Raw genomic sequence first — 16107 nt, forward strand, 5'->3', positions numbered from 1 at the left:
AGTTCAGTGCATACTTTCTCTAAGCATTATCACCTTCCACTTTACTCTAAATCGAGGGCTGGTTTTGCCACTGCAATTTTACAGGGCATTTTGGCAGCTCCTACTGCTTTATAGTTTTGCCATCCTCCCTTATCTCTGCTTTGGGATTCTATCCAAGTGTAAGGACTGCAGCAATGTGAGATGAAGAACATAGTACAGTTTTGTACCTACCATAAATGTAGATGTTCGAAGATCCACATTGCTGCAGTCCAATTTACCCTCCCTCCTTCCCCTCTGTAGTTAGAGGCGGTTGTGTGGTTTGGGTTGTACATATTGTGAGTATTGTATATATTGTACATATGGTTAGTACAGGGGGTTTGGTTGTTTTTTGCTGTCTTTTGGTTTTTGACCTTTCTGTTTAGGGTCTTCTGACATCTGGGGCAAGAAAAGACTGAGGATATGACGTCGGTCATGCGCTTTTGTACCCTGACGTTCTGATGTCAGTCTTAAGCGCCTTGACCGACGTCAGCCTAATACTTTGATATTCGGGCCGACCGAGGACAGCGGACTACCCAAGTGTAAGGACTGCAGCAATGTGGATCTTCGAACATCTACATTTATGGTAGGTACAAAACTGTACTTTTTTTTCCTTCCTTCTTCCTCTCATTCTCAACAAGCTTGTACCTCTCCAACAGGAGCACTAGTGTTTGACACTCCTGTGGCTCATCATAAGCGCTCACATGATAGGGTAGGACAAGAGGCTATTGCATCTGCAAAAGATTTTTTGGCACCTTAAAAAAAATGTGTGTGGGGGGGGCTAATGCTGATTTGCATACTATGTCTAAATGTTTTCTTACTGAAAGAAAAATAAAAAAAAATCCATAAAAGTTTAAGGAGGAATCGGGAAAAAAATATTACAGCCCTACTTTGACAAATTTAAACCAGATGCTTCAGAAAGTTACTCCAATGAAATAAAAACACAGTTACTTAAAAAGGCTAAAATAAATTTTATTCCCACAGGAAATGCACTAATAAATAAAAGGATAGCACTGGTAAATTATACAAGTGTGTCAGGCATGTAGGCAAAAATAAAGAAAAAGCCCCTGCAGATTATTTGAGTAATCTTAAAGCAGTGTTTGCTAAACATTTAGAAATGTCAGATCCAAATGAACAAGCTAAACCAGCTGTTGCAGTTGCCTTTGTGCCGGGTTTGCAAGCCCTGTACAAAATAAAACAAAACAAGTGCTTATAGACTGGCAGGAAGAAGACTAAAAGTCCATACTAAGTGCTGCAAATCACCGTACTGACTATGGTGGGGTAATAAAACAAAAATAAATCTTAATCCCTTTGCTGCCACTAAAAGACCCTATGTCCCTATGTTAAAGTAAAACTAAATGCAAAGCCAATTGGTAAAACTGGCAACACTAGGTCTGTATTAAAAGTTACTTCAGACAGTTAAATACCAGTATAAAAACAAAGTAAAGGCAGTTGGTGTAATAAATGCTACTGTTACGTAACCTGTTTCAGAACCCATCCCCATTTCTTTAGGTCCGATTGAAGAAAAGCATTCTTTTCATTTGAGTACTACTGCACCAGTAAACCTACTAGGAAGAGATTTGTTATAAGTTGGGTTGTACTATTTACTGTACCCCAGAAGGGGTGTATCTAAATGTTCCAACATAGTCAAAGGGGGTAAGTATTGGCAGTTTTAGCATAAGCTGAAGAACAGCCTCCTGGAAGCAAACAGGCAATTAAAGAGTTACTACAGCAGGTACCTGCCAACTTGTGGGTTAAGCATGCAAATGAAGTAGGTATACTAAAATCAGCAAAACCAGTAAAAATAAAATTAAATCCATCAAAACCTCTCCCCAGAGTTCCACAATATCCATTAAAGCCAGAAGCAGAGCAGGGAATCAAATCTGTAATTCAGTCTCTAATACAGCAAGAAATAATATTACCAGCCAAAAGCCCTTGTAATACTCCTATTTTTCCAGCGAAAAAGCCAGGAAAGGATACTTATAGATTTGTACAAGACTTGGACTGTAAGTAATGCAGTACTACCTACTTTTCCTGTTGTTCCAAATCCATCAACAATACTGAGTTGCATATCACCTACAGCTAGTTACTTTTCTGTGATAGATTTATGTTCAGCATTCTTTTCTATACGTAGTCACCCTGACAGTCAGTTTCTGTTTGCTTTTACTTATCAGGGACAGCAATATACCTGAACACTGTTGCCACAAGGATATACTGAATCTTCTTCATTATTTTCTCAAATTCTACAAAAAATTTGGAGAATGTGATATTTTCTGGTGGGTCTGTCTTAGTATGTTTGTCTGTCTTTCGGCTTTTCCCGGTTAGGGGTCGCCACAGCGGAACTCCAGTCCGCTAATGATTGGCAGTTGGTTTTTATGGTGTCGAGTTGCCAGCCCGACGCCCAACCTTCAACGAAGGTACGCCCATTCAAAGCATGTCTTTCGAACACCCACTCGACCGCGGGGAGGACATGCAGATTCCACACAGAAGACACTCCCAACCCAAGCCGAGAATCGAATGGGAGAACCTCTTGCTGTGAGGCAACAATGCTACCGCTGCACCACCGTGGAAGTGTTGTGGGTCTGTCTTAGTATAATGTGTAAATTTACTGATAGCACCAAATTCCTTTCAGCAATGTTAACAGAATTCCATGCATTTTCTGACTATTCTTGCAAGAAATACCTTGCATCTTCTGACTATCCTTGCAAAAAAAGGACACAAAGTGTCAACAGAAAAAACAATTACGGCTATGGTTACCTCAGGTACATTATCTTGGTCATTTAATATCTCAGAGTCACTCTGAATCATCTTTATTACTTAAAATAAATCTCATCCCTTCTTGACTGCATGTCTAAGTAGATATGAACTTCTTTCTGATCCATCTATTTCTCTGATCTGCTGCCCTTTTCTAAATCCTGCATCTCTGTTGCCTACTGCTGAGGATGGTAAAGAGCATGATTGTGTGTGTAACTAACTGTTTGCTTTCTTCTAGGGAGGACTTAAAGGACACTCCTATACCCAATGCTGACATGCATCTGTTTATAGATGGTTCCTGTTGAAGCGATCAAACAGTAAAGTTGATCTCGGGAATAGCAGTCTGCACAGAGGAAACAATGTTGTTGCAACAAAGATTAGAGGGTGTTCACTCTGCTCAAATAGCTGAGCTAGTGGCTTTGCAAAAAGCCTGTGAGTTAGCCAAAGACAAGGTGGCCAGTATTTTTATAGACAGCCGTTATGCTTTCGGGGTGGTACATAACTTTGGGCAACTTTGGAGAGAGAGAGGGTTTTTAACCTCTTCAGGAAATCAAATTAAAAATTCAGGGTACATAAAATCATTGTTAGATGCACTTTTGTTACCTAAAAAGCTGTCTGTAATCAAATGTTGTGCTCAAAAGGGAATAGATGCTGTAACAAAGGGCAATAATTTGGCAGACCAAGCTGTTAAACAAGCAGTAGAAGATTGTTGTAAAGATCTGTGCATGTAACTATGACAAACTCCAACAGTAATGATGTGTTTGATTTTAAAAAGTTGTCAGCCTTTCAAGCTGAAGCATCACAGGGAAAAGTTCTGAGGTGGCTCAGGGATGGATGTAAAAAAATCCTCTAATGGCATATGGCGACATCTGGACGGCTGACTGGTGGTGCCTGCCTCTTTGCTACCTTACTTGGTAAGGGCATATTATCTGCCGGCCCATACAGGTAAGACAGCTTTATTTAATCAGATTACCCAAAGTTGGTATGCCCCTCATGTCTCCTCTTTGATACTTCAGTATGTACAAAATTGTAGTATTTGGAATATAACATAAGCAAACATGCCAACAGCAAATCTGCATGTTTGCCTCCACCCTGGGGACCTTTTGTTAATATACAACTGGATTTCATTCAGATGCCTAAGACTAATAATTTACTATTTATTTTGGTGGTAGTGTGTATGTTTTCAGCATGGGTGAAAGCTTACCCATGTCACAAAGCTGATGCAGTCACAGTTATTATAAAATTGTTATCTGATTATGTACTGAAATCCGGTATACCCAGCATTGTTAACAGTGACCAGGAAACTCATTTTAATAATAATCTGTTTAAAGAGTTATGTAAAGCTTTTAATACTAAGTTGAGTCTTCACTGTCTCAACCATCCCCAGTCATCTGGATTAGTGGAAAGGGTAAACAGGACCCTTAAAAATAAAATTTCGAAGATTTGTGCTGAAACCCACTTAAAGTGCCCCAAAGCCCTTCCATTAGCATTAATGAGTATGAGGGCCTCAGTAAATGCCACCAGAAAATTGAGTCTATATGAGATATTAATGAAAAGACTCATGGCCCTTCCAGCTACCCCTCCAGTGGACAATGCTGATTTAACTTTGTCAGATGCTCTCATTTGTTATTGTAGGAGACTCCTCAAATTTTTGCAGCAGTATCCTCAAACAGTAAAAGCTGCATTACCAAAGCCTCCTGACCAACTCTGTCATCAACTTAAACTGGCTGATTGGGTCTACATAAAAAAATGTTCCAGAGGAAAAACGGCCTCAGTCCAAGGTGGAAGGGGCCTTTTCAGGTCCTGCTAATGACTGCAGTTTGCTGTGCAGGACTACCAACGTGGATCTATTTGTCTTATTGCAAGAATACCTGTCATGTGGGGACCCTAGACAAATCATCCCAACCAACAGAGGGAGATCAAGGTGTGACAGATAAATCATCTGCCCAGTGAGAAGGTCACCTTCAGTAGCAGTCCATGATGAGTCCAGTGACAACAGGTACTTTTGATTTGTTTCTGCTGCTGTTCCCTTCTGTAAACTGGTCGAGAGAAAACAATTTCTTGCTGGATATGTTTGCATATACCTCATCATTCCAAGACAGGGATTCCCGTGATTCCCATCCCTGCATCATAGGTGTCATTTAAAAAGGACCTTAATGACATTAGCTTAACCTGGCGTAATGTAACTGTTTTTTTTCAAAAGTTGTGTCACTTCATCTTGCAACCACACAACATGGAGACACATGTTATGCCAGAAATGGGACTGTATCAGTAGAAAAAAAGCAAATGTAATGACACTAGGCATGAAAACTTGTTAAACTCTTTGCACTTAAAAAGCTATGACTGGGGGCGTAGCATGGGCATGATAAGTGACCGTAACTACATCTGTGGTAATCATGCCTACCGCTGGTTGCCTACAGACTGATCTGAATGTTGCTTTGTAGGCTATATTACTCCTGCTATTCAATATTTCAAAACCCCACCAGCAGGAAGACTGAAAAATAAGCAAGCAATCTACTGGGCAGAGCAAGTATTTTCAGTCTTTAATCCTGGGTATGGAGCACAAAGGACAATGCTTGAAATCACTATGCTTGCTCAAATTCTACAGGAGGTGGCTAACAAAACTTCACATCACATCAGGATGGCAAATCGAGAAATGACTAAAATGCGAACTGTGGTGTTACAGAATCGAATGGCACTTGATATAATGCTTGCTGCAAAAGGGAGGGTCATGTGCCCTCATAAGGAGTCGTTGCTGTTCATATATTAGTGACTATCATAATGAACAGAAAAAACTGTCAAACTTCATAGAACAAAGAGCCAAAGAGTTGGACAGCACATCCAAAAATTGGACACTTAGTTGGTCAGTATTTTTAGTAACCTGAAAACTAGCATAATCCAGGGTATTGTCATTGTACTTTTTATTATATTTGTAATCATGTTAGCATTTCCTATTCTAAAAGCTGTGTTTACAAAATGTTTAACCTCACCTGCACATGAAATGCCACTGCATGCACAAATCAATGATAGTTCTATTTTGAAAAAAAATGATGATGACTACTGTGATGCTGAGGCGTATTTTATCAAGTTAAAAAAATAAAAATATAATTATATGTATGGTGTGACACTGATAGTATCACAGGGAGAAAACTGTTATGGGACAAGACCAGCTTATTAAAATGTATATTAATTTCAGTTTATTAATGATGCTATAATATGATTGTTAAAAAACAAATATAATTTGTATGCAGGGCTGGGGAAAATACAGCTTCATAAGCCACAGTATCACTGTTCATTTTAAACTGCAATCTTTTAGTATGTAATAAGAGAGAATAGTATGTGTTGCATGAAGTGAGGCATGTAGATATTACAAAAAGGAATTTGTTAGCCTGACTCCTCCAGGATAGGAGTGTGTTGTTGCTAGAGTAGGTTTGAAACATCCCTTGGAAGCAGGTGAATCATGTATAGGAAGGTGTTCACGTGAAGTCTGAGGCGAAAATCACGAGGGATGAGGACATTTGCAAAGTTTTCTGTGGGACACAATCATTAGAATGTCATGAAATTGCATGAGCAGTTTGATAAGAAAATGTATAAAATTACAGTTTTTGTATGTAAAATGAGAATGCTTCATCAAGAAGTATGAAGACTAACTCCCAGCGCTGTAAAAATAAAATTTCTGTTTGCACATCCTGAAGTGTTGTTCCTGACTAAAGGCATATGAGGTAAATTCTTAATGTTATTTATTTATGACTTTAACAGCATGAACCACTAGAGTCCATCTTTTTCACCTGGCTCCTCCAGGGTCAGTGCCACTAATCAAATATGGGTACCAGGGTTATAGGTAAGACTCCATCCCTGTATTCCATGGGGCCAGGAAACACATGGATTCTTGATGTGGTATCAGAAGGCAGTGTCTTGGAGCCCTTAATTTCCCTCAGGAGCTTCCTTAAGAGACTAGTTTGTTTCCATACTGTTGCTAGAACAATTTCAGCCTCTAAGGGGCCTTAGTGCATGTTCTTCTTTTTAAAAGAAGTAAAGGATTTTATTTCCATATGTTCCTCATTCAAAGATGATGGAATTGGTTTGACCTTCTCAATTATATCAGGCCCATCAGTTGTTTTGTTTGCCAGATGGTGTAGTTTCACAGAATCATGCATTTTGTTTGTTTGTATGGGACTTAGATTTTTTTTTATGAACAGGATAGATTCCTTTTGGGTCATTATTGTCAGCTAACCCTGCAGGAGATTCCTCCAGTTCGCATAGGGTCAACACCATTTTCAATACAAGGTGCTGTCTTTTGGGGTGTCTTCTGCCTACAGTGCATTCAGAAAGGTTTCAGCCATGTTGGTAGAAGCATTGCAGAGAAAGATTTCCTAGTGTTCTCAGTCTTGGACATTTGGTGCTTGGTGAATTTTGAGACGACCTGGTAACCATGTCCTTTTTCTTGCCTGTTTTATGCTTGAAATGTAAGTAAACTTGAGAAATCTCCTTGCTAGTCTACCTGCAGATGATTCTTTTCATACGTGTGATGTATGATTTTTTTTTTTTTTTTTTTGGATAATCTTTCTTGCCTTTGGAGAGACCTCAGGGAATCGTATCACTGGTATTTTAGATGAAGAGCCAGAAGTTGACTGAAGCTCATAGCATTCTTTGCCTCTTGACACTACCACCTTTACCATCTCATCCATCCATTTTTGAAAACATTTCTCCACCCGATGGGAAAGTGCCAATGGTTGCTGATCCATTGTTCTTTCATAAATCTACTCCTGGTGTTGAATGTATCACTGGACTTTGAAGTGGTGGACTGTTTCCATCACTCTTGGAAAATTGCCCTGTTTAGCACTGAACCTGTCAGTAATTCTGACAACAGCTTGTTTTCTGGTTGAGAACACAGTGGAGAGCAGGTGCAATTTGAATAGGTAGTTTTGTGTAAATCTGTTTAAGTTGAATGCATTGCTTTTCTTCAGTAAGCTTTGAGGAGAGTGTTAAGACTTGAAATCCTTCTGCATAGGTCAGATAGCTGAACTATGATATGTCATGGAAGCTGGTAGGCATGAATGCAGTCATACTGTATTATGCAGAGAGCTGATACAGGACCAGCAGTGGACCACTGACCTGGGCTTTTGGTTTCACAGCCATTCACATGCATAGGGAAGTGAAGATTTTAGAGTATTCTGTCAGATGGTATTCCAGTCTGGGAGATGAGCTTGACTTGGATGCCTTCTCAGCACAGTGGTTGGGTAAATTCTTATATTGCTTTCCAGCTTACTCTCTGACTCTGCTATTGCTAGCCATATTAAGAGAAGAAAGGTTAAAGATTAACCTTGTTTCCCCTTTGTGGCTATGAAAGGTATGGCCAAAAGTTATCATTTCATCCCTTATTGACAAAAGATCCGTTTTCATGCTGTCAGGTCCTAGTCAGTACAGGAGTCCATTCTGGTGTAATTCAATGGAGTTTTCCTGGTTTGAGGCTATAGATAGCTCCGTGTTTGGATAAGGTTTTGACTTCAGAGTTTGTGTTTCTGTTTTATGTTGTGATAGAGGCCTTAGAGGTGATTGTTTCCCCAACAGACATGCATGCTCTCTTAAATATAAGAAGTTTTCCTGATCAGAGGAGTATCCTGCCCCACCTATGTCCTTGAGCTAGCAAGAGATTTTCATTTGTCTGAAACACATGCTTGATCTGCGTTTCTGTAGTTCCATGGTTAACATGTATGCTTTTGTCATATTGGCTCATTGTGGTCCTCTAGATGCAGAATTATGGATAAGCACAGGTTTGTTAAGTTCCTGAATAGAGTGTTTCATGTTTACCCTCCTTTGTACAATGTTTCATCTCCATGGAAATTGAACTTAATGATTGACAGGTTAGTCCATACTCCTTTTGATTTAGCCATTTCAGCAAATTTGAGGGTTATCTCTGGAAGACTGTTCTTTGTTACCGTTATTTCCTCCCATAGGATCTCCGATGTAAAAGCCCTTTTAGAATAGACCATTACTTGGTCTGTCTTAATGTTCTAGTGCTCTCATGACTAATTAAATTTTCATACTAAATATAGTTTTGAAACTATTATTGGACCACACATTTTTCCTTGGGGCTGAATTCATGGGGGAGAGGGCCCTTCACTAAGAGGGTTACTTCATGAAGATATTTTTTTCTCGTTTGCTATTCAAATTGGATTGCTGCTAACAGCATCATCCTTTGTTATCCTGCTATCTAAATAGCCAGTTTTGAAAATTGTAACTTGTATATTCAAGATATCAGGCATTAATATGGATAATCCACGGTTAAAAATGTGCTTTGTAAGTATTTACGTAAACTAACTTATATATATTTATTGCAGTTACATTCTTAATTAACTATGTTTCTGGTTAGCCTTTATATCTGTTACATTAGTTGAATTTTTTTTCTTTTGATCTTAAATGTATTTTGGTATCAAAATACTGTTTTGTTTCTTTTCCATGGTCTTCTCTGAAAACTTTTTCAGCAGGGTTAACCCAGTTAGCAAACTGTGAATACAGAGGTAAAATAAAAATATTTATTACCATTCTGTCACTGCTCTTTTCTTGGATAGCCCCCTCTCAACTTACATGTTGCTAGCCCTGTAGGTATGGCAAGTGTATAATTTTGTATCCTCATTTATTCTATTTTTATGGCTTTCATTTGTGTTCATTTAAGTTTCTTGGGGCAAAACTCGGAAGCATGGAGTTGGGCATACCCTCCTACACCTAATGCACACCACCATAGTATACAATGGCTGGAGGTGCACCTGCCACCGATTCTCGGAACTAATGAATGAAGGAAGTGTGTGAAGGAGAAGGTCTCATGAAGGAGTTCCCGACTGTTACCCACTTCAGTGAGTTTTCTTGAAGATCAGCTGATGTGGTAAGTACTGGATATATTTTGTTTACTTTTACAGCAGACCTTTATAATATAGATAAGTAACTGCCTGCTAAACCATTTATCTACCTCTGTAATTGCACCCTTTAGTGTAGGGAGCATTGCCTTACATGCCATGGATTTTCAGTTATTGGAGCACATGTAAAATAACCGTAGGAATGCCTTTCCTTCTGTTGGATGGCTGACTGTAAAATGTACTACTAGATAAACATTGTGAGATATTTGCATTTTTAGGCACTAGAAAATAAGTGGTCGAATGAGCTCAAGCAGATCAGAGCTATCCAAAAGCAAGAGTATCAGGAATGGGTGGTAAAGCTGCATCAAGACTTGAAGAACCCAAACAGCTCCATCAGGTGAGGGATAAGATGGCTTTATTTTATTTAATTTTGAGAAGGCATATAGACTGGTCTTTAAAGTCCACTTTTCAAGCACATGCTAATTGCAGTATTGTAAACTAACATGGTTGGGGACGTTCATCAGTGCCCTGGCCTAATTTCCCTAGTTTATATGAACACAAACAGGGGTGTACTCTGAAAATAGGATGATGGCCTGGTGGGACTAAGCCATTCAGCAAAGTGTAAATAAATAAGTAAAATATCAATAATAATAAAAATGGAAATCCTAGTATTCAGTTTCTCTTGATTTAATTTTATAGTAGCTGTTTGACACAAAGATAAAAATCACTGTGGCTAATAGGGTAGGTTGCATGGTAAGAGACTTAGGCATTTTACTATTTGAATGATCAGACTTTGTTGGGAATGCATGGTTTAGACACAGGGAGGGAGAAGAAACAGAATTTTTGGAAGTAAAACCTACATCTGAAGGGAAGACAAATTTGTGCTTTTATTGTCTTCCAAACGAACAGAAAAGATTTACTTTATAAATGCAGCTGGAAATAAAAAGACTCAAAACAGTAGAAAGATAATGTCAAACCTTGAAAAGCTTGAAACAGTTATCGCATATGACTACACCACATTACTGAAATATTATGGAAACTGTCAGCTTCTTTGAAGTACTGACACAATCAAGTAAATCAGTAAAAACAACCAAAAGTATGAATCCTGTTATTGCAGGGGGCATGCCATCTGTCCGATCATTATCTAAACCTTGATAATTCTTACTAGTACTGTCTGTAATTGTATGCAAATGAAGTGCAAATCATTGCAGCTACCAGACAGATTTACTGCTAAGGCTGCTATTGTTTTGCTGCTTAGTGGTGATACACATCTTGAACATTTGTGTTATCTTTAATGTATCCCCCAACACAAATACACTTACTTATGCAGTGAACATACCGCTTAATTTATTGTATTCGAAAATGCATCGCTGTATTTTCCTCTCTGATGTCACCTACACATGCACAGCATACTTCAAATCCATCATCACATTCATTAGCATGTGCATGAACAATGTATCTCGTCTGTTTAGGCCATCCATACTGACTTAATATAGAAAGATGGAACATCAGTGGAGTTTGCATTATATACTGGAGTTATTTTAAGAAAGTAAGCTGTTTTATTTTAAAATAATGTTATTATATAATAGCAATACACACCACAAGACTGTGAGTACCTCACAGATTTATCAGTAATAATGAAGGATTCTGGTTTGATGACTTGAACTTCAGTGTCATGACCAAACAGTAACTCCCATCCTAGGCAGAGTATGCATTACCCACATTTCTGCTCAATATCTGACTGGTTTGGCTGGCTACAATCAACTGTATTAGAAGCTGAAGTTAAGTACAAACTTGCAGTTTTAAAGATAGTACTGTATTTTATTTTTCTGTTTTTAATTGTTTTGCTGAATATTGCGGTCTGTCTCTCTGCAGTTAGAGGGGGTTATTGCTGTTGCCACTTCATTGTTATTTGATATTTAACTCTTAGCCTAGAGGGTTTCTCTGTGCTTTAAGTGTTAGCCCCATAGCTGGGAATTTAATTTCTGCTCAATATCTGAGTGGTTTGGCTGTCTACAATCAACTGTATTAAAAACTGAAGTTAAGTACAAACTTGCAGTTTTAAAGATAGTACTGTATTTTATTTTTCTGTTTTTAATTGTTTCACTGAAAAAAAATTCTAAGCTTGTTTCCCACCTTTCCTGTAACTAGTCTAGTCCAGATACAGATTTGCTGTGTCCAGGACTGTTGGTAAGCTTCTGAGCCCCCCCCCCAAGCCTTTCTGTGTTGGAGGGAAGCCTTCTAGCTTATCAGTGGGAGCAGTAAGCACTAGGTAGCCTATCTACCACAAGAGGAGTGGGTTTTGACCCAGAAATTGTAGTTTATTGGCCGTTTGGGCAGTTTTTCCATCTCTTTCAACTTTCTGGTTTAAAAGCCCACATTTGCGCTTGTTTCCTGCCTTTCCTGTAACTAGTCTAGTCCATATACAGATTTGCTGTATCCAGGACTGTGTGTAAGCTTCTGAGCCCCCAAGCCTTTCTGTGTTGGAGGGAAGTCTTCTAGCTTGTTAGTGGGAGTGGTAAGCACTAGGTAGCCTATCTCCCACAACAGTAGTGGTTTCTGGCCCAGCAATTGTAGTTTATTAGCTGTTTGGGCAGTTTTTCCATCTCTTTCAACTTTCTGGTTTAAAAGCCCGCGTTTGCACTTGTTACCCACCTTTCCTGTAACTAGTCTAGTCCAAGTACAGATTTGCTGTATCCAGGACTGTTTGTAAGCTTCTGAGTCCCCCAAGCCTTTCTGTGTTGGAGAGAAGCCTTCTAGCTTATCAGTGGGAGTGGGAAGTACTAGGTAGCCTATCTACCAGAAGAGGAGTGGTTTGTGGCCCAGAAATTGTAGTTTATTGACCATTTGGGCAGTTTTTCCATCTCTTTCAACTTTCTGGTTTAAAAGCCCACATCTGCGCTTGTTTCCCACCTTTCTTGTAACAAATCTAGTCCAAATACAGATTTGCTGTATCCAGGATGGTTTGTAAGCTTGTGAGGAGTGCCAAAGTCTGCTCTTCAATTTTTCCCTTAGATCTGCTAGTTCTCTCCTCTCCTGCACTTTTACTAGCTTATTAGTTTAGCACTTTACCAGACTTCTTGTAGCAATTATTGTAGCACACAAAAGTGCTACCAGCACTAAACGTTCTACAAGGAAACAGCTCCAGTACTTATTAATGCCTACCCCTCCAGGCATGTCTAAAGGTCAGTTGCCTGTCCTTTCTCCTATTAACCTGGTGAACATGGCCATCCTGAGGCAATGTAGCAACTGCCTCATGTACACTGACAACCCTCTCCTCTTACCCCACAACACTCAGACTTGTGAGAGATGCACTTATATATCCAAATTGGAAGCCACGCACTCTCCAGCCAAGACTGGAATAGCTGGTCAGGAGGAGAAGGTCATCACTTGCACCACACCGAATACATAGCCCTCCAGAACACACACCAGCATTGCCTTCACATAAAAACACAAACCACACACCCACCTTCGCGGAGGCTCTCAATAAAAATCTAACCAAACAGCAGAGACCTCCACGGCAGAAATGCACTCAACCACCACAACACAACACTAATTACAAGACACATAACTCTTCTAAACAGTGTGTCACTCAGTCAAAGCCCCTGAGGCAAAACAGCATGCCCAACACACTAGTCATAAGTGACTCGATAGTGAGCACACTGATGTCCCACTAAGTAGGTTGAATAAGGAGAAAGTAACAGTCAGCTACCTGTCAGATGCCAGGATCCGCCACATAACGCACACACCCAGGTCCTTCAACAACAGGTACAAATATGACTGTGTCATTGTGCATGTGGGTGTAAATGACCTGAGACGTATCTCCCTGGACTACATGAAAAGACACATGGAGGAGCTCTCGGATTATGTAGCCCAGGCGGGTTTGACCCTAGCCCTGAGCAGCATCCTACCATCAGCCAGAATGATACCACAGTACAAACAGTAAATGATTGATTTCAACAATTGGCTAAGTTTCTGGTGCCATTCTAAGGGGATCCAGTATCTGTCTGCCTCGGATGACATGACTGACAGACCTCGATGCTTTGCCAGTGATAGCCTGCATCTGTCACCCCTGGGCTTCTGGATACTGGCCAGAGCTCTTGCCACCCCTATAGTGCCTTTTTTAGCGGTGCTATAAAGACCAAATTACCACTGTAACAGCTACAAACAAATGTAATCTGAGGGTCATGCTGCTCAATGCTGGAAGTCCAAATCTCAAAATGCACTCGTTCGAAGCACTCCTTAAAATGGAGAGCATCGACATTTGTGCTGTAACAGAGACCTGGTTCAAGGCAGCAGAAAGCACCCCTGCACTACCAGGCTATAACTCATTCCACACCTTTCGGCCTCAGAACTTGGACGGAAGCACCAAAGGCGGTGGTGTTTCCATATTCATAAAGGATGCGTTCTCCCGACTGGTAGCCCAACATAACGCATCTGAGATACTTCAGGTGCAGCTAACATTGACAACAATTCAGATCGTAGCCTGCTATAGGTCCCCAACCATGTCCCAAGACTCACACTCCACATTCCTAAGCACCTTGGAGAATATTAGGGTCCAACCTAACACTCTCATATTGGGCGACTTCAACTACCTCTCCATTAACTGGGAAAACTATTCATGTACCAATACACTTGCCCAATGCTTTCTGGAGTTCATTAATTCTAATGCCCTGGACCAGCTCATTCTTACCCCCACTAGAGGTAGCAACATCCTTGACCTGGTTATTACTAACATGGGCGACCATTGCTCTACACCAATAGTCAACTCCTCCCTGGTTAGATCCAATCACAAACGAATCACCTTGGAAATCCACCCCCCCCCAAACAAAGGTAACCACCATGAAAAACTTCTCCAAATCTAACTTTGGGCTCCTTAAAACAGAGGTGGCTAATTTCACGGCACCCATGCAAATGGAGAATAGTTGCATGACCACCAAATCATACACCAATGCACTGTATGAACACGTACACAAATGCATGGATCTCGCCATACCCAATAGAACTAAGATGCTCTCCTCAAAAAAAAGAGAAGCTAATCTGGTGGTCCCCTGCCATAAACAAACTCTACAACAGAAGGAGGAAACTGATGCAGAATAAGGTGAAGTCCCAAGACTGGAAAAACTACCTTAGCCTCAACAAAAGGTTGAGACCCCTCATCAAATCCTCTAAAGCTAGCTATGAAAACAGAATTGCAGCAGATAGTAAAGACAACCACAAGGCCTTCTATAGTTATGTAAAGAATCCTCATGGCAATACCCAGATTTGCTCTGAGCTACTGCACAATGGTACCTCCTATACTGAGCCAACAGATTTTGCCAATATACTGGCGGACAGATTCAGTGCTAATTTTACCCTGTTTTCGCCCCCCAAAGGGCGAATCACAATACCAGTAGATTGTCAGGCACCCAGTATTACTGCTGCACAGGTTAATACAGCACTGTCCATGGCCAAGAATACAGCTTCTATGGGACGTGACAGTATTCCTGGCTGTGTTCTACATGAAGTACAGAGTGAACTGGCAACTCACCTGTGTGCCCTGTTCAATCACAGCCTCACCTCAGGCTTTGTCCCTACCGAATGGGGCACTGCTACAGTCATCCCTCTCCACAAAGGAGGAGCAACTACAGACCCAGGGAGCTATCGCCCCATTAGCCTGACGAGTCTGATATGCAAAGCTATGGAACGTATCATCATGGACCTAACAAACAAGGATATAGGGAATCTCCAAACTCTGGATCCTACACAGTTTGGTTTTGTGAAGGGTAGATCATGCCTGCTGAACTTGGTCAACTTCTTTGAATCAGTCACCAGAGCTGTGGATGAAGATAAGGCAGTTCATACAGCCTACCTTGAGCTGGCCAAGGCCTTTGATACCATTCCCCACTCAGGAATCATAGAAAAACTTACTAAGCTAGGCATCAACCCCTGTATCACTAGGTGTGTTGCAAACTGACTCGCAGATAGAAACCACAGTGTGAAAGTAGCTGACTCCAGGTCAGACTGCCGACCAGTCAGGAGTGAGTCCCACAAGGTTCGGTCCTGGGTCCTGTTCTGTTTGGTATCTACTTCTCTGAAGTCCAGGCCAACACGAAGGGACTCTGTCTGACAAAGTTCGCAGATAATTGCAGGTTGGGAGCTATTATTAGCTCCCCAAGTGATGTTGATATCCTACAGAAAGGCCTCAATGAGACCAGTGACTGGTGTCAGAACCATGGCCTTAAGCTCAATGCCAAAAAATGTGTCGTCATCCCCCTTGGGAAAAACCTGGTTCCCTTGAATTACAAAATTGATTGTAGTCCACTGAACACAGAAGGAGTTATGAGAGATCTGGGAACACAGGTTGACAGCAACCTCTCTTTTGACCACCACGTTGCCACTGTGGTCAGAAAGTCCTTCCTATGTGGCACATGTCATTACTAAGGGTTTTGGATCCAGGAAGAAAGAGGTCATTGTCTCCCTCTACTCTTCCCTCATTAGGCCA

The 16107-nt window shown here is 40.5% G+C and overlaps 1 protein-coding gene across 3 annotated transcripts in view; it reads left to right on the top strand.

The window, feature by feature from the left end:
- CCHR11.PART0H12orf4 (chromosome chr11.part0 C12orf4 homolog) overlaps positions 1–16107 on the top strand; it is a 919017-nt gene that overhangs the window by 156929 nt on the left and 745981 nt on the right. For all 3 annotated transcript variants that reach the window (XM_044087562.1, XM_044087561.1, XM_044087563.1), the window contains one exon: positions 9902–10020. In XM_044087562.1, the coding sequence (XP_043943497.1) occupies positions 9902–10020 (119 nt within the window). The remainder of the gene's footprint in view (positions 1–9901; positions 10021–16107) is intronic.

Source organism: Protopterus annectens, chromosome 11.part0 (assembly GCF_019279795.1).
Source record: "Protopterus annectens isolate FY-2018-M chromosome 11.part0, PAN1.0, whole genome shotgun sequence".
In the NCBI taxonomy this organism is placed as follows: domain Eukaryota; kingdom Metazoa; phylum Chordata; order Ceratodontiformes; family Protopteridae; genus Protopterus; species Protopterus annectens.